This window comes from Talpa occidentalis, unplaced genomic scaffold (assembly GCF_014898055.3).
Source record: "Talpa occidentalis isolate TD23 unplaced genomic scaffold, MPIMG_talOcc4v2.1 talOcc4.5, whole genome shotgun sequence".
NCBI classification, from domain to species: Eukaryota; Metazoa; Chordata; class Mammalia; order Eulipotyphla; family Talpidae; genus Talpa; species Talpa occidentalis.
Window position 1 is genome coordinate 48,397,943 of NW_023604861.1, and position 12,849 is coordinate 48,410,791.

The 12,849-nt window shown below is 38.0% G+C and overlaps 1 protein-coding gene across 6 annotated transcripts in view; it reads right to left on the minus strand.

Annotated features, from left to right (window-relative positions):
* KATNAL1 (katanin catalytic subunit A1 like 1) overlaps nucleotides 1-12,849 on the minus strand; it is a 201,852-nt gene that overhangs the window by 41,373 nt on the left and 147,630 nt on the right. For all 6 annotated transcript variants that reach the window (XM_037527105.2, XM_054701786.1, XM_037527108.2 and 3 more), the window contains 2 exons: nucleotides 5,794-5,921; nucleotides 4,576-4,681 (listed from right to left, as the gene is read on the minus strand). In XM_037527105.2, the coding sequence (XP_037383002.1) occupies nucleotides 4,576-4,681; nucleotides 5,794-5,921 (234 nt within the window). The remainder of the gene's footprint in view (nucleotides 1-4,575; nucleotides 4,682-5,793; nucleotides 5,922-12,849) is intronic.

Sequence of the window (12,849 nt, forward strand, 5' to 3'; positions counted from 1 at the left end):
GTTTAGGTGTTCTATTTCTTCTTTATCTAACTTTGGGTGATTGTAGAGTTGTAGGAATTTGTCCATCTCCTCTAGATTGTTGAACTTGTTTCCATATAACTGTTCATAGTAGTTACTGATTATTCTTTTGATTTCTGCTGTGTCCGTTGTGATTTCTCCTCTTTCATTTATGATTCTGTGTATTTGTGCTTTCTCCCTTTTTTCCTTTGTGAGCCTGGCTAGGGGTTTGTCTATTTTATTGATTTTTTCAAAGAACCAGCTCTTGGTTTCATTGATCTTTTGGATTGTTTTTTTAGTTTCAATTTCATTTATTTCTGCTTTGGTTTTTATTATTTCTTTTCTTCTACTGGTTCTGGGGTTTTTTTGTTGTTCTTTTTCTAGATCTTTGAGCTTCGAGATTAGGTTGTTTCTTTGAGTTCTTTCTTGTTTTTTGATGTGAGCTTCTATTGCTATATATTTTCCTCTTATTACTGCTTTTGCTGCATCCCATACATTTAGGATATTGGTGTCCTCCTTGTCATTCAATTCAAAGAATTTTTTAATTTCTTCTTTGATCTCCTCGTTAGTCCAGTGGTCTTCCAGTAGTGTGGCTTTTAATCTCCATGAGGTAGGATAGTTCCTTGCCTTCTTTTATGATTTATTTCTAGTTTGATGCCTTCGTGGTCAGAAAAGATGGTTGGTATGATTTCAATCTTGGTGTATCTGTTGATGTTTGTCTTGTGCCCCAGTATGTGATCGATCCTGGAGAATGATCCGTGTGCGCTTGAGAAAAATGTGTACTCCGTTTTTTTTGGGTTTAGTGTTCTATAGATGTCTGTTAAGCCCAAATGCTCTAGGTCCTTATTTAGAGCTTTAGTTTCTTTACTTATTTTTTGTCTTGTTGATCTATCCATTGTTGATAGTGGTGTGTTGAAGTCTCCCACTACATATGTGTTTTCTCTGATGTCTGTTTTCAGAGAGGACAATAGTTGTCTGATATATTTTGGTGCTCTTTCGTTTGGTGAGTATATGTTAATGAGTGTTATTTCTTCTTGAAGTATTGTCCCCTTAATCATAATGTAGTGACCATTGGGGTCTCTTTTTATTTTTTTGAGTTTGAAGTCTGTTTTATCTGATATAAGTATAGCTGTTCCTGCTTTCTTTTTTGGCCCATTTGCTTGTAGGATTGTTTTCCATCCTTTGACTTTGAGCCTATTTTTATCTTTTGTAGCTAAATGTGTTTCCTGGAGACAGCAAAAGGTTGGGTTTTGTTTCTTAATCCAGGCTGCAACTCTGTGTCTTTTTATTGAAGAGTTTAGTCCATTTACATTTAGAGTTAATATTGATATGTTAGCATCTGTATTTGCCATTATGTTTGTCTTTCCTTTGATTTTATTTATTTATTCTTTTAATAACTTTTTTTTTTTTTTTGGTCTTCTTTCGTTGTTATTCGTCCCTCTGAGGTTCTGGCTTTAGGATTCCTTGTAGTATTTTTTGGAGTGGGGGTTTAGTCGCAATGAAATTCCGGAGTTTCTCTTTGTCTGGGAAGGTCCATATTCTTTCTTCATGGAGGAAAGAGAGCTTTGCGGGATAGAGTATTCTTGGTTGGCATCTGTTTTCTTGGAGTCTGTTGACTATGTCCCTCCACTCTCTCCTTGCCTGTAGTGTTTCTTCAGAGAAGTCTGATGTCAGCCTGATTGGTTTTCCTTTGAATGTTATCTGTTTCTTCCCTCTTGTCAGCTTCATTATTTTTTCCTTGTCCTGGATTCTTGGGAGCTTTACTATTATGTGTCTTGCTGTGTTTTTCCTTTCGTCGTGGAAGTTTGGTGTTCTTCTTGCTTCTTGTATATCAATTTTCAGCTCCTTCTTCTCATTTGGGAAGTTCTCTTCAATTATATCCATGAATATTTTCTCTGTTCCTACATCTCTCTCCTCTCCTTCTGGAATTCCTATAACTCTTATATTTCCTTTCCTCATGGAGTCAGATAGTTCCCGAAGTCTTTCTTCATTCTTTTCCTTCGTACTTCTCTTTCCTTTTCTGTTTTGGTTCTTTTTATTTCTGTGTCTTCAAGATTACTTATTCGTTCTTCCATTTCATCTATTCTGCTTTCATTGCTTTTCCCAGAGTTCTTTAGTTCCTCCATTAATTCTTTGATCTCCTGCATTTCTCTTACTTCCCTCTTTAGGGACTCAATTTCCTTCTTCTGATCTATCACTTTTTTTAATCATGGCAATTTTAAATTCTCTTTCTGGAAGGCTCAGAAGTTCTTCCAAGTTGCTGTCGTTGCAATCTGGGGAGTGGTTTTCTTTTTGTGGTGTGCTTCTTTCCTGAGGAGTTTTTAGGTTGCGTGTGGTTCTTCTACTCCCTACTGTCTGTTTTCTAATTTGTCGTATGCGTTGGGACACTGTGTTGCTCGGACTGACTGACATCTTGGGTGAACTTCTCCGCTCCCCTCTGGCTCTTCCAGGAGCCATCTCTGTCTTCTGGGGGAGCTTTCTGCTGGTTTTAGGCAGTTTTTACTGAAGAAATGTCCCTGTTCTCAAATGGCGAAGCGGGATGCAGTCCCTGCGCCTCCGGTTTCAGGCACACTCTTCTGCGCACCCGGTCTGCCCCGGACGTGGGTGCCTGCTCCCTCTGTGGGCTCAGACTGCTGGTCGGAAGGGGCCTGGCGTGGAATAACTTCCCGGCTGGCCACTGGGTCCTCCAGAAACCTTCTGCCCTTTTCAAGCAGTCTTAAGAAATGTCCTGTTTTATAGGGTGTTAGTGACTTTTTTTTTCCTGGTCGCTAGGTGGCGCCAGAGATCTCTCCTATTGTCCTTGGGGGGCTGTTTTTCGCCTCCCCCACCCCGTGGGACAGAGAACAGAGCGGGAATGATAGGGTACACCTCAACAGCTTTGGGGTGCTGTGTCTGCCTTGTGCCCCACCGTCGTGGAGAAACCACGCCCCGAATTTTGGTGCCCCGGGTCTCAGTTCAAAGCCCTCAGTTCCAGGACGCGGGCTGTAGCCCAGTTCAGTGGCGCGGGAATGGCGCCTTTTGCACTGCTCCCGTGCCTGGGCGCCTGGTTCCTGCTCACTCAGGGAGGGACCTTCACCTCAGTGAGGACCTCCGCGCGTCTCCCCGCAAGCCTAGGTCGTCTCCCCGCAAGCCTAGGTCGCAGGCGCGGGGACCTGGGCAGCCGCGATCCAGGTCTGCACTTGCTTTTCAAGCGTGCCGAGCGCGCCGCGTTTCCGCGCCCGCTTACCGGCAGCCCGGGCTGTGTGCGCGTCTCCTGGGGTCTTTGTTCTTCTCTAATGGCGCCCGGAGCCGTTCTCTCACCGCCGCGGCGGATCCTGCAGGGTTTGCCTCAGCTCCCGTTCACGGGGTGTGGTGGCTGCAATAGTTCCTTTCCACTCACAGTCCCGCTTGCTGCGTCTGCGGTCGGAGAGTGCCGCCTCTGTGGGCGGGGGAGGGGAGCAGGGTTCTGCGCTTCCCTCCCTTCTAGTCCTCTTTTATGGCCACTTTCTTCTTCGGGCAGTTCGCTGGCGTCACCCGTTTATCTTCCGTGTCCCGGTTCTCACTGGGACCTGCCGCTTTTCCTCCCTATTAACTTTTTTTAATGGGAGATCTTACTCGCAGCGTCTCCTAGCCGCCATGTTGCTCCGCCCCCCCCACTACCATTACAGCTGTTTTAAAACTCCTCTAAATACCTATTTTAAAATCTTATTTCGTCTTTCAAATATTATTTTAAAATTATAATAAAGGGGGAATTTATAGGAATATGCTCTCCAAATTAGGCAAACCTATAACAGTCTGTAAAGGTTTTTAAGCTGTGAGAAGAATCAAAATGCCATCAGTGTTCCAAGCTATTTGTGGAAACATAAAATTTCTTCTCTCAGGCACATCAAAAGAGGAGAAAATGTTGAGAAAGGAAATAGACTTTCCTAACTAATTCAGAAGGGCAAAGTAAGATCATGCTTTTATTTCACTCCACCAGAGTAAAGGCATTCTGCCTATGGGTAAGACAAAAAAAAAAAAAAAAAAAGTTTCAAACAGCAATCATTGGAAAAGTTTTTCAATAAGTTAAAAAACACTGGACTTGAAAGGAACTAGTCCTGGATAGACTTCAAACTCTAAGGCAGAGGGCAAGCTATAAAAAGAAAAAAATAAACATTCTGCTAATGTCTGAGAATTATACCAATCTAGGTGAAGTGATCAAAATAATTAGTGAGAAATACACCAACTTTTAGAAAGTAATTTGATCAAACACTTATTTTACAAAATAGTGCTATTACTGTTTAATGTGCTTGTTAACTTTTTATTTACTGAAACAAATATCTAAAAAACTCTTAAAAGTAATCTCTAGTTTAATACCCTTAATAGAAATGACTTTAATTAAAAACTATAGTTTCAGCACTATAAGCCCCTCTCCTGCCATGCAGAGGCAATACACCTCAACAAAAAATTTAAATCTAGTTATTTACAGTATATACAAACCTCCCCCAATACATTTACAAATTATATTAATAAACACATAAAGAAACATATATAGAAACCTGTCTTTCATTATCTAGTAAGAAACTCTACTATACCTATACTATCTTAATATATTCTCACCTTCCATGGTCTTCTAATTCCTTTGAAAAAATCAGGCATCCACATTGGAAGAACAACAGCTTCTCTTAACAACTTCTTAGCTTCTTCCAGATCTGCTATGTCATCCCTTTGTAAGCAAAGTTTCACATTTATTCAGGGACACCTCAATCATGGTCAATACTAATTTCTTCTTTTTTAACTTATGAAAAGTATTCCTTTTCCTTTATCACAGTAGACTAATGTTAAAAACATTCTAATTTTTTTTTTTGGGGGGGGACCTCCCCTCCCCGTTGGCGCAGCAGTTGAGCGCTGGGCTGAGAAGCTGCCCACAGCCTCTGCAGCACTGGTTCGATCCCCGGCCGCCAGCAAGGGTCCCACATGGCGCGCAGACCTCTCCTGGCGCGCCCGCTGCTCCCCTCAGCAGTGTACTTCGTCAGTCTGCCTGTTCTGCTCCCGGCTCTGGCTCTGGTGAATTCTCTCACCCTCCCGCGCTTCTGACTGTACCCAGTGCTTGTATAATAAATAAATAAATAAATGCTGACTGAAGGGGAAAAAAAAAAAAAATTCTAATTTTTAGAATTTTGACTATAAATTCTGACTATACCCAGTGCTTGTATAAATAAATAAATCTTTAAAAAAAATTCTAGGGACCTCCCCAGTGGCGCAGCGGTTGAGCGCTGGGTTGCGAAGCTGCCCGCAGCCTCTGCAGCACCGGTTCGATCCCCAGCTGCTCCCCAGCCACCAGAGGAGGGTCCCGCATGGCGCGCAGACCTCTCCTGCAGCCCACTGCTCCCCTCAGCAGTGTACTTCGGTCCTTCTGCCTGCTCTGTTCTCCGCTCTGGCTCTGGTGAATTCTCTCACCCTCCCGCGCTTCTGACTGTACCCAGTGCTTGTATAATAAATAAATAAATAAATGCTGACTGAAGGGGAAAAAAAAAAAAAATTCTAATTTTTACTTCATAAGTGACCAGTAAAGATATAGTGCAGTTATTAATTAGGACATCTTATTCAATTAGCCACCTTTGTCAGTTATATCAACATCAAATTAACATGTATGCTTTCTTGGTTATATTCCAAAAGAAGAGCAGTCCTGTCAATTCTATACATTCATATGATGAATGAAGTCATAAGCAACGAATGAAAACAAGTAATGAATAATAACAGGAGAAGACTCATACCAAGTCAACCTATAACATGTTTTCTCTTCTACTGTAATTCAAGAACTTAAAAGATTCTAACCAATGAATGCTAGGATTCCTGGATACAATGTCTCTCTCAAGGGCTTCCACCAGATCCTTATCATATCCAGCACCATCAAATTTTGGGATTTCACCATCACTTGCACCATCTTGCATATTTTTCCTTCCCTAGGGAGAGATATTTAAAAAAAAAAAGTACTGGTCAATAACAAGACAATTTTAATTAACATTGTTAAATTTTTTAATTATAATCATTTAAAAATAACTCATTATTTTAAGACACTGTTTCCAAATGCTCAAATGTTACCCTCATCTATTTATCAGAAATAGGTGAACTGGCCAACTATTAGACACTTCTTCAAATGTACATTCTTGAAGAAACAGCTGTAGGTAAAATTAAAATGATCCTTGCTAGATACCATAGACTGGGAAAGCCTACCTCTGAATTTGAGAGTGTAGATTTATATCATCTTTAATTAAACTATATTAATGCCAAGGAAGAAGGAAAAGCTGCATTTAATGAGACCTAGAAATTTCACATATATTGTCTCATTTAATACAACAACCCTACAAAAGGTAGGTATTTTATCCATACTATTATAGAATAAGTAACTGGGACCCAGAAAGATTAAGCAACTTAATCAAGACCACAATTACATGTCAGAATAACTATATTTTTACAGGTCTTCCTAACTCCCCAAACCCATACCCTTTCCATATCAAACCACCTTGTACTTGGCTAAGTCAGCTTAAATCCTCAGAACAGGTTGTGTATACCAAAACTACTACATCCTTCAAAGCATTCAAGAAAGAGAATGCAGATGAGAAGAGTGGACCTCTACAAATGCGTTTTACAAAAGCTTCTCCCTGTTTACTATAAGTACTCCCTCAGGATTCAGGGTTTCTTCCTAGAAAGGTCCTTGGACCACATCACAAAGCTGCTGTAATGGCAATGATAAGAGGGCCATTTTAAATAGTGTTATTAAGACATTAAAGCTATATACTTTACCCCAAGTTTCTTTATTTAATAATATGGTAACTTTAAAAAAGAATTACATGTTATGGTTCCTGTGGAGTGCTGCCAAGATTTACTGATCTTTGAAGAGCTTTAAGTGAAACATGCTGTATTGCCAGTGATAATTCAGCCACTGGAACTTAAGCAGACAAAGCCAACTACCTTCTCAGAGCTTCAGTCCTACTGTCTAACATAAAAACTGTCTAATATAACAATGAAGGGGGAAAATGACCAATTTCCAGGCCTCCCCAGGGGCGCAGTGGGTTGAGTGCAGCATTGTAAAGGTGTCCACAGCCTTTGCAGTGCAGGTTCAATTCAGGCCAGCTAGGGAGATGCCACATGGCACAGCAGACCTTTCCTGTCTTACCCGCTGCTCCCCTCAGCAGTTTTTTCAGTCAGTCTGTTCTGCTCCCTGCTCTGTCTCTGGTGAATTCTCTCACCCTCCCGTACCTTTGGCCTGTACCCCAGTTCGTGTGTGTGTGTGTGTGTGTGTGTGTGTGTTTTTAAAAAAAAAAAAAAAAGAAAATGATCAATTTCCTAAGCATAAATCTTTAGGGAGAGAACAGGACAAAACTCTCCTACCACACTTCATCTAAGATAAACCAAAGGCTCAATCATAAGTGTTGAAAGGGGAATAAATGGCTTCCTTTGGGCAAATGTCCCAGTTCTTTAAGCTACTAGATAAATGATCAAACAGTACTCTGGTGACTTGGCCCCAAAAAATGAATAACTTAACTGTTTCTAGGCAGTATAGTGATGCTATTAAGCTAAAATTTCAAAACACTTCTAGAAATAAATCAACTAAAGAATAGAAACTGAATATAGCTCAGTCTTAATAAGTCAACATGACATGGAATTGTAATTAGAGACTTAATTTAAAAATTAGTATTAAAAAATATAAGCAGATAGCCATTATTTCTATGACTATCATGACTATCCAAATAGTGGTGGAGACTTGACAAACACTGTCAAGGGAAAGGAAAAGCTGCGCATTTACCTAAAAATAACAGGAATCATAGGATTTTGAAAACAATAATTGTGTGTATTTCCAACACATTTTATTGTGTATTAGGTTTTAGATCAATGAATGAAAATACATTATCTGTTTTCATGGCACATCTAATGTAGTGGTGGAAGCAAGTTAACGAGTGAACAAACCAGAAACACCCACACATACAAACCATGAAGTGCTGTGAAATAACTGGTCAGTGTGATAAAAGCTAAAGGGAATAGGTTAGAGAGTCAAGTATAGGCTAGCTTCTCTGAGTGCTTACAGGCCATGGGGAGAGTTTAGACTTTTTTCTAAGTGCGTGGGAGAAATCTTTTAAAAGATATTAGGTAGGGAAATGACAAGATCTGATTTACATTTTTTAATGATCCATGTGGGTGGTGTATAGAAAAAGGACAGGGTGGAAAGAAAAGCAGAAGCAAAGATATAAAAGCCTGTGGAGTAATCAAAGTTAAGCCTGTCAATTCACAGAAAAAGAAATGTGAGCATAAGTCAGTCTTGCCCTAGAATCCAAAGTTTCTCAAAGGTAGGAAAAGAAGCCTTCAAAACAAATTAAAAACTCCAAAGAATATTCTAGGAACTTTTTCAAATCAAAATGGTAAGGATACATAAAAATAGATTTTAGAAACTAAAAATAATTAATTTGGCTACTTTGGGAAATCAACAAAATGGGTGACAATCCTTCAAAAAATATAAACTGGAACAGGGATATCAAATATAATTAACTGTGCCTTCAATTAACCAATTAGATTAACTGTAATACCTAAAAGACACTTAGAAAATTTTCTTTCAGACAAGATATCAACATTATTATCTACACGGTTAGTGATTAAACTAGCAGCAGTGTCACTAAAATGATGGCAGAATTCTTTGCTTAGATTTTTACATCATGAGATCAACATTAACAAGAATTTGATATTTAGCATGAAGGCTGAAATATTTTTTTCCTGTTAGAGTCAAATTTTTGGTTTCTTTGTACCAGTATCGAAATTAACCATATCAAGAACGGTTGTTAATGATCTTTCACATAACCATCTTAATGCACTCAATCACCTTAAAAGTCTTATAAGGCAAGTACCCTTACTATTTATTTTTATTATTATTCTAATTTTCTTAAATAAAAAAATTTTTAAGTCACTGATCATTTGATTAATCACTAGTCGAAGGCCCTCAAAAGAATATTACAGGGCCTCCCTGGTGGCGCAGCGGTTGAGCGCTGGGTTACGAAGCTGCCCGCAGCCTCTGCAGCGCTGGTTCAATCCCTGGCTGCTCCCCGGCCACCGGAGGAGGGTCCCACATGGCGCGCAGACCTCTCCTGCCGCCCTCTGCTCCCCTCAGCAGTGTACTTCGGTCCTTCTGCCTGCTCTGCTCCCCGCTCTGGTGAATTCTCTCACCCTCCCACGCTTCTGACTGTACCCAGTGCTTGTTTAAATAAATAAAATAAATAAAAATAAAAATCTTTCAATAAAAAAAAAAGAACAAAAAGAATATCACTATCCAGCTTATAAAACTTCTACATATCAAACATCCTTAGACTTAGTCATGAGAAAGTACTCAAATGTAACTTATCATATTTTAATCTGAATTCTATTAAAATCACATACAGTTTTAATCATGAGATAATAATGAAAACACTGTTCATTTCACTAAGTTAATTAACTATAAAGCCATAATCTTAAAGGCACTTGAAAATCAGTTTTATGAATTTATTTTCGGTTTTAATACAAAAACACTTCTACTTATTATTTTATTTTTGACTATTTTTAAATAAAAATGCATTTGTTATTTCTATGTACATTCTGTACTGAGTCTAGGTTTAAGTAGTAAAATAGTAATACATCCAATTTCTTAGGTACATTCAAATAAGACTGAAAAATATAGCAGAAAAGGTTACTTTATTCATGTGACTCTCATCAATAAGTAAATAATCAACTTGAGGCCATAAGTCACCTCATTAAAGTCTGTATTCCTGGTACCTGTAAGTATGACTGACACAAAGTATATACTTAATAAATTACCCCATGCATAAATCAGATAGAGTAACAAACTGGCCTCATAAGACTAGGTGGACCTGATGAGAAAAAAAAGACCTATAAGACCTGCACAGATTACTACTCTACAAAGCATTTGCTACACACTGAAAAATAGTATGTTTAAGTTTAAACCTAAACTGAAGGCTTCCAGCAGTTTAAAAAAAAAGAGTAACATATTTCATCACTCTTAGAAAATGAACTGGTACTCTACAAAGAAAGAGGTATTTGTGATACATTAAAAGAAGATAGTAAGCATTTTCAAATTAGAGGTTATGCAGCATAATGATTAAAGTCGAATTGGGAAAATAATGTTGATTTCACAGGAATGTGTTTAAAAACCTGTTATATGGGTAAAAACCTTCAAAGGGGGCTTGAAATGTGCACAAGAAAAAGTAACATCTGTTACTACTGCTATTATTATTAGTCGCTCCACCATACGATTTACAACACTAAATGAAAAATCCAAAGATAATGGGAATCTTGGGTAAGAAACATAATTTTTTTTGTCTCGGCTTTTTTACATTTATAAAGTGGTTGGAGTACAACATCAGCTTTCAAACTTAGCACCATGACACAAAGTAGATCATGAGCTAATTATTTAAAAGTAAATATAGTTATATAACTAAATTTTTATATGTTCATCTAACTAAATTTTTTTTCTCAAAATAATACTGTTTTTACCATAGGCAATACATTAAAATTTCTAGTCTACTCTACATCTTTTTTAAATTTGTTTTAAAGCAGGTCATAGTAGACAAAATTGACTTTAAAAAGCCAACAATACTGGGAACCTACAATGTATGAGAACCCTTTTATACTCATTTTCAAATTAGCTGTCAATGACAATGTTATCTGTCAGTTTCACATAAGGTGCCTCAAACCCCTACCACAGCCTTCAGTGAGCTTTAGGGACTCTAATATTAAATGAATATCTGAGTGCTTACAATAATCATAACAGGTAAACCTTTCAAATTCTAATAAAATTTCCATCAGCTTGTTCTTTGCTAATTGTTATTTACAAATTTTATTTCCAGAGTATCTCAGTAAACATCCTTTATCTTAAAACAACTGTAGTTTTATATATATATATATATATATATGTGTATATATATATATATAATTTATTTTCCAGTGATATTCTGAGTACTCACATGTCAATGTAGGAATAGCTAAAAATTTAGAAAATTATTTTAAGGACATTTACAATCTGCAGAAAAATTTGACATTCAACAACTGCTGCCTGATTGTTCTGCTCTTTCCTTAAGATTCATATTTAAAAATCAATATTTATTCAATTGTTCCAGGATATTACTCAAATGCAACCTAGATTTTTAAGATAGTTTGCTAGGGATACTACATAATAAGAAAAATCCTTAAAAAAGAAAAACAAAAAGCAGCAAAAAGAAATGTGACTTCACAAACTTCTATTCTTAATCGCCAATTACCCTAGGTAAGTTCCTTTGTTAGTGCTCTCTACCTCAGAGAATTACTGTCTCTACCTCATGAATTACTGTCCAATCACTCTAAACGGTACCTAGTAAGGAAGCACTCAATAAACCATAACCTAGGTTCTTCTTTTGTATTATATGAGATTAAGGTAAAGACTAAAATTACTTCACTTGGCTCTAAAAGTTTATCTAGTACTAGAAAAGCAAGGATTGGACTTCAGTTCCTACTTTATTCTCTAAAACGCCAGGATTAGCTGCATGAAAATGAAAAACAGAGGAAGAAAAAAAGATGATACATAAGATATAGGTTTTTAAGAGTTTATTTATGTAGCTTTGGAGGGGGTAACGGTTTAATTTCACCAACAGCAAAACTTATTCATTAGTACCCCTCGCTAATCCTGAAGAGGATTTGAGGTGGGCCTAATTAATGTTTTATGGCATAATAGCTCTTCCAAATTACAAACCAAAAAATCCTATTTCATTTTCATTGTTATAATGAAGTAAAGAAGTAGGTGTTTGAATCTATATCACACATAGAAATACTCAGAAAACACTAGTTTTACGCTATTCATGGTCTAAACAGTCACAAGGCCTAGGAAGTTGGTTGGTTTAAGGGTCCTTCAATCAGAATCTACTGACTGAAATTATATATAATACAAATATTCAAGAATAGTATACAATTTTGAAGAACAACCACCTGCTATTACTAATCATTATATTTTCATTATAAATATCACGGCATGCGACTTAACAAAAGCAAAGTAAACAATCCAGTCAAGAACTGGGCAGAAGAACTTAAAAGACACTTCTCCAAAGAGGAAACACAAATGTCCAACAGGCATATGAAAATGTTCAACATCCCTTATAATCAGGGAAATGCAAATCAAAACCACACTGAGATACCACCTTATACCAGTAGGAACGGTACATATCAAAAAAACTAGCAGGGCCTCCCTGGTGGCGCAGCGGTTGAGCGCTGTGTTGCGAAGCTGCCCACAGCCTCTGCAGCGCCGGTTCAATCCCTGGCTGCTCCCCGGCCAACGGAGGAGGGTCCCGCATGGCGCGCAGACCTCTACTGCCGCCCGCTGCTCCCCTCAGCAGTGTACTTCGGTCCTTCTGCCTGCTCTGCTCCCTGCTCCGGTTCTGGTGAATTCTCTCACCCTCCCGTGCTTCTGACTGTACCCAGTGCTTGTATAAATAAATAAAAAATAATAAATTAAAAAAAAAAAACAAAACTAGCAACAACAAATGTTGGCGAGGATGTGGTGAAAAAGGAACTCTCCTACATTGCTGATGGGATGCAAACTGGTCCAACCACTATGGAAAGCTGTCTAGAGGTTCCTCAGTCTACTAAAAATGGAGTTACCATTTGACCCAGCAATTCCACTCCCAGGGATCTACACAAACGACACAAAAACACTGATTCAAAAAAATACCGGTACCCTTATGTTTACTGCAGCACTATTTATAATAGGTAAAACCTGGGAATAACCCAAATGCCCAAAAATAGATGACTGGATCAAAAAGATGTGGTATGTATACATAATGGAATATTATTCAGCAATCAAAAAAGATAAACTCATGCTATTCA